The sequence below is a fragment of the Acyrthosiphon pisum genome, chromosome A2 (genome assembly GCF_005508785.2).
Source record: "Acyrthosiphon pisum isolate AL4f chromosome A2, pea_aphid_22Mar2018_4r6ur, whole genome shotgun sequence".
In the NCBI taxonomy this organism is placed as follows: Eukaryota; Metazoa; Arthropoda; class Insecta; order Hemiptera; family Aphididae; genus Acyrthosiphon; species Acyrthosiphon pisum.
Genome location: NC_042495.1, coordinates 19027226 through 19032221, shown reverse-complemented (window position 1 = coordinate 19032221; position 4996 = coordinate 19027226). Strand labels below are relative to the sequence as shown.

General features: G+C 32.1%; 1 protein-coding gene across 1 annotated transcript; it reads right to left on the bottom strand.

Annotated features, from left to right (window-relative positions):
- Positions 1 to 140: 140 nt before the first annotated feature.
- LOC100159930 (hillarin) lies at positions 141 to 1299 on the bottom strand. The gene is made up of 2 exons (XM_029489824.1): positions 1146 to 1299; positions 141 to 1001 (listed from the first exon to the last, which is right to left on the bottom strand). The coding sequence occupies exons 1-2, from the start codon at positions 1233 to 1235 to the stop codon at positions 801 to 803; spliced, it is 291 nt and encodes a 96-aa protein (XP_029345684.1). The 5' UTR covers positions 1236 to 1299; the 3' UTR covers positions 141 to 800.
- Positions 1300 to 4996: the final 3697 nt, after the last annotated feature.

Sequence of the window (4996 nt, the reverse complement as noted above, 5' to 3'; positions counted from 1 at the left end):
ATAATTTCATGTATCTACAGTTGATTCGTTTTAAAGTTACACCAAAAACCAAAATCAATTTCTCGAAAACAGATTTTGCGTAAAAATGCCCGTTTTTCATTAATTTTTCTTTTGTTTTTTCAAGGCGCTTTTGAAAACTATTGGAAAAATTTTACTTTTGACCCCCCAAAGTACCATAGTACTGTCTAAAAGGTGATGACAGACACACAAAAAAAAATACATAATAATTGTACTTTGAAATATAATGAAGAACATTTTGAGTATAACACTATGATATTGTTTTCATCGACACTATACGACCGTAAAGTATTAAGTACAATTGGAATCTTTAATCATACACTTGTTTAAAATAGGCGGTGCTAATTCAGTAATTATTGTTGGACGTGCTATGAAAAGAATAAATATATTTTTCTTATTAAATTTTACAAGAGGCTATGCTGTAGACTATGCTATGGTATGCATATACGAGTAAGCTGATTATAATATACTGACAAACAGATTTATTAGTTTAAGATTGCAGCATCGTTGCCATACTGCAGGCTACTAATTTCCATAGGCAAGTTTTGTTTTATGTAGTAGACAGTTGTAGTAGTACGCATTAAACTTTGGTGTTAATTATGAATAATATCAAGCAGGCATATAACCTAATCACGTCTACACACAATTTGAGTTATAATATTTACCGTTTATTGTAATTAGTAGTATTGTGCAAAAAAACCCAAGAATGATATTTTTATAAGATATCCAGTAATAAATTGTATTATCTACTATCAAGTATATATTTTATCAACAAACGGCTCTTACCTCTCATGTTCCAAGAGTTTTTTAGTTAGCGATTCTTTCTTTTTGTCTCTCCTTAGGGTCATATTCTTTTCAAGATTGTCTCGTTCTTGTTGCAACTTTATCGTGAGAACTTTTTGTTCATCCGGCCGTTTTCTTTTCGTTTGAAGTTCCTTCTCAAAACGTATGGTCAGCCTTTCCAATTCTTTTTCCCATTCGTTCTACACGTCATCATAATACCAAAATGTTAAAAAAAAAAAAAAACATGAATTTAAATATAAATATTTTTGTTCACTTTGACAATTTCTAAGTTTGAGTTAAAACAATCAAAAAATGTTTACGATAATAATTATTATTATTCTCACGTTTATCTCTTCTTTTATACGAATGTCTTCGGCTTCCCGTTGCTTCGCAAACTTCCTGTACAAATCGTCTTCTTCTTTACGATGTTTCATTTCTAACCTAGTCTGTTCATCTTTATCCTATAAATACATAAAATAAAAAAAACAATTATTACTAAAATATAATAGTTAACTTAAGTCGTAAAAGTAATCAACTTGAAGTTTTGACATTATGAATAAACATTAAGTTTAGAATCAATATGAACGAAAATGTTCGAGCTTAAATAAAATATTGGTGAAGTGCAGACAAAACTTTTTTTATACCTATACATAATATATTTTTTTAATTAATGAAGAAAGTAAACTTAAATACATTTTAATAGTTGTTGTAAAATATTTAATATATTATATATTAAATAAAATTCCCCTAAACTTTTAGTCTGCAATCGCTGCAAAAGAAATATTAAAAAATACACGACGGTATAGTTTTTGTTTTAAATCAATACGCAGTCAATATTATTATCTCAGCCTTACAGACAAGCTCCGTTAGATACCTACGGTTGTTGCCTTATATAGTATTGGTGTTGGAGGATTATTTGAAGCAATAATTAATACGCATATCCGTTTCTCGTGTAACACGAATTTGGTGAATTCCACACAGATCGGCGGTAATAACGATTGTTTAAGATGGGATTGCGTATCCGAAAATGCTTATCGAAAAAAAATTGAGGGGAGAGAAAAAAGACGATCGGCACCGGCCGGGTAGGTCTTCGAAATCATTTTAATTGTGAGATGACTCGTACTTTACGACCATTCAATTTATATAACATAGACGTACTTATACGTCTTAATATATAATATAGGTACCGCTGGTCGCAAAAATACCGCGGCACCCAGCAGTAATCGCACCTACTTATACCATATACGGTTACCACTTACCAAATTAAATTGTACGTAGGTACCATATAATATGTACATTGTAAGCATACCGCGTGCCCGGCCGTATCAGTATATTATTATTGTAAACGCGTATACCTACGCATCTGTCAACGTACGGCGTAGGTATATACCGCGTATACCGTATTCCTACCTAGGCACCTGGCTGCGGCTACCTCACGATTATAATATACGCGTACGACATATGGACTCGTTGTGCGCCGTGTGTACCTACTATACTAGCCATATACATTGGTTTACAATAACAATAATAATAATCTACCTAATAATAATAATAATAATAATAATAATAATAATAAAATGCGTGTAGTATGTATATAAATAGGTGTGTGACCGGCTGACCTTAATATCGCGGTGCCTTGGTATTGACATTGTATAAACACGTAAATTTCGTGCCGATTTTTCACGCCTGTAAATCACCCAACTCTATATACAATACATCAATATTCTCCCGGCGTGCCACATAATATTATTACCATCACTGTACTGTATATATACACACTATATTCTATGATGGGTAGGTATGTATATATCATACATATATATATAATATTACTGCAGACGAAGGTACGTCTAATATTCGCACACCGGGCCACTGACGCCACTCGTCCAAGTAGTAAATGTAGGTATGCAATGTGTACTTAGTAATTAGGTGTGGGATAGATAATATAATAGGTATATTATGTGCAATCGACGTCAAGTCCAATTCATATATATTCGATTTTCTTGATCGTACCTATTGAATATTTGTTTATTTCTTTTATCGGGATCAATGTTCCGATATGTCTATCGCGACGATATTATGAAGTTTTTCAAAAAATAAATAAATAAACGAAACACTGCATCAAATATGATCATTATATTATAGAAAATTGCTAAATATAATTATCAAGCTTTTTTATCGAATAGAAAGAAAAATGCCAACTATAAAATAGACGGGAAACAGTTGTTTTATATTTGATATTAATGCGTGTGAGGAGAAAGAAATTTCACTGACCGTTTTAGCCCGCGGGGCCTAAATGCCTGAAAAGTCCAAAATGAAAAAGAAAACAACATTACTCCCAAGCATGATGGGGGGGGGGGCAGGGGGGAGAATTTAAAATTCGTAGACGTGCGTCGAAACAAAACCGGTTCACGGCGCGGTTGGACGAAGAAAGTAATACACATACTATTTATATGTAGGTACCCACAATGCGAGTTTATAATATTTTATATATGTATGTAATATTATTATTGTATATCTATAGGGAGGTGATGATTGAAGCATGACGTCATGGATACACAATACGTTTCGGGGTAAGTTCGGCAACATCGCACTTTAATATACATTTACCGTGTTGAGTCATTGTATACCTAGTTTTTATTCGAAATTTTAATTGACTAAAACAGGAAACGGCCGCGTTGCCCGACGTCCAATAACAGTGATAATAATAATAATATTATATTATAATGTTTATAATATAATGTTGTACTGCAGCGGTGCAGCAGCAGCAGCTGCAGCTAGTATTGTATAATACAACAAATTATAAGAATGCTCGCGCGTGTGATTTGGAGTTTATTATATTATTATACATTTAGCAGTGATGATCACCAATTAGTGTGAATTAAAATCACTCGGCACGAAATGCAGAGCGTTCGCTGCGTATTAAACGTATCGGACGTTTCAAGAATATTATAATGGCGCGCGTAATTCGTGCGATTTATACGTTCATCGGCCACGACTACTGCACAACGATCGCGCGAGATAGCGTTACGCCTTTTTCGGCATCATCAAAATACACAATATTATACGCGTACAATCGCATACACCGTACGTTTTTTTTTCTGGGTTAGAACGAAAATCCGAAAATCGTGAAATATTGTGCGCCACGCGCAATCGCATCGTTTAAAATAATAATAACATAGGTACCTACCTACCTACATTTCTATACATAAATTATGTATGGTTTATCGTTTATTATTTGCGAAAATACAAGTTTTTTTTTAATCGTGTAGTCCTGGAATTCAACGGTTGCGTGACAGTCGACTTTGACTACTACATATAATATATGAAATCCTTGGAATGCTTCACATATTATACACATAATATAATAGAGGACACATGTTTAAATCGTGTTTTTCGCGATTTATTTAATGTCCCTAAATATTCTTATTGTTTAGATTTTTAGAATTTGTACTGCAAAAAAAAAAGAAGAAAATACAATACATTTTTATTCAGTGTGACCCGCACGATATCTATTAAATATTATTTCATAATATTAAAACATATGTTCGCATTTATATATAATATATATGTATCGTTAACGTCTATAAAATTAAGTTATTATTATAATAATACATTTTAGTGCCACATCAATATTATATTCGTTGACAATTATCTAAAAATTCGCATCGTTATTTGCTAAGCTCGAAAACTTCTTGTGTTTCTGTTAAAAATAGTACTGTAGAGTGTACAAGTATGCTATATTATTATTATTATCAAATTTTCAATTCAAAATTATTATGGTAAAGTGACAACCCAATGAATTAAAAAAAATAACGAAAAAAAATATTTTCAAAAACGTAATTAGTTTTTGAGATAATGTGTGTTACTGTGTTATAAGAAGAATCGCCCAGTATATATGTTTTATTTTATCATTTATGGGATAGTGCGTGAGGCGATTACAGCCTTATATTTCACATTTTCACAGTAGCCCGTAGGTATAGTGCAGGAAATATCAAGTGCCTCAAGGACACAACTAATCTAATTTGTTCAATTTAGCTATGGTTTTGTGCAAAAAGCGTCTAAACGAACACGGTTAAACTTAACCTAATCTTCCTTAAATATAAGTATATAGTTCGTGCCTATCATAATGATATATTGATATACCTGAACATTTTAAAACTGCAGGTACATATAACAGTGTATTGCTATCGTC

Excerpts from the sequence above, each read along its gene's own strand:
- LOC100159930 (XM_029489824.1), bottom strand. The coding sequence starts at position 1,235 with ATGAAACATCGTAAAGAAGAAGACGATTTGTACAGGAAGTTTGCGAAG. Across the intron at positions 1,002-1,145 it reads GTATAAAAGAAGAGATAAAC|AACGAATGGGAAAAAGAATT; the intron begins GTGAGAATAATA and ends GATGACGTGTAG.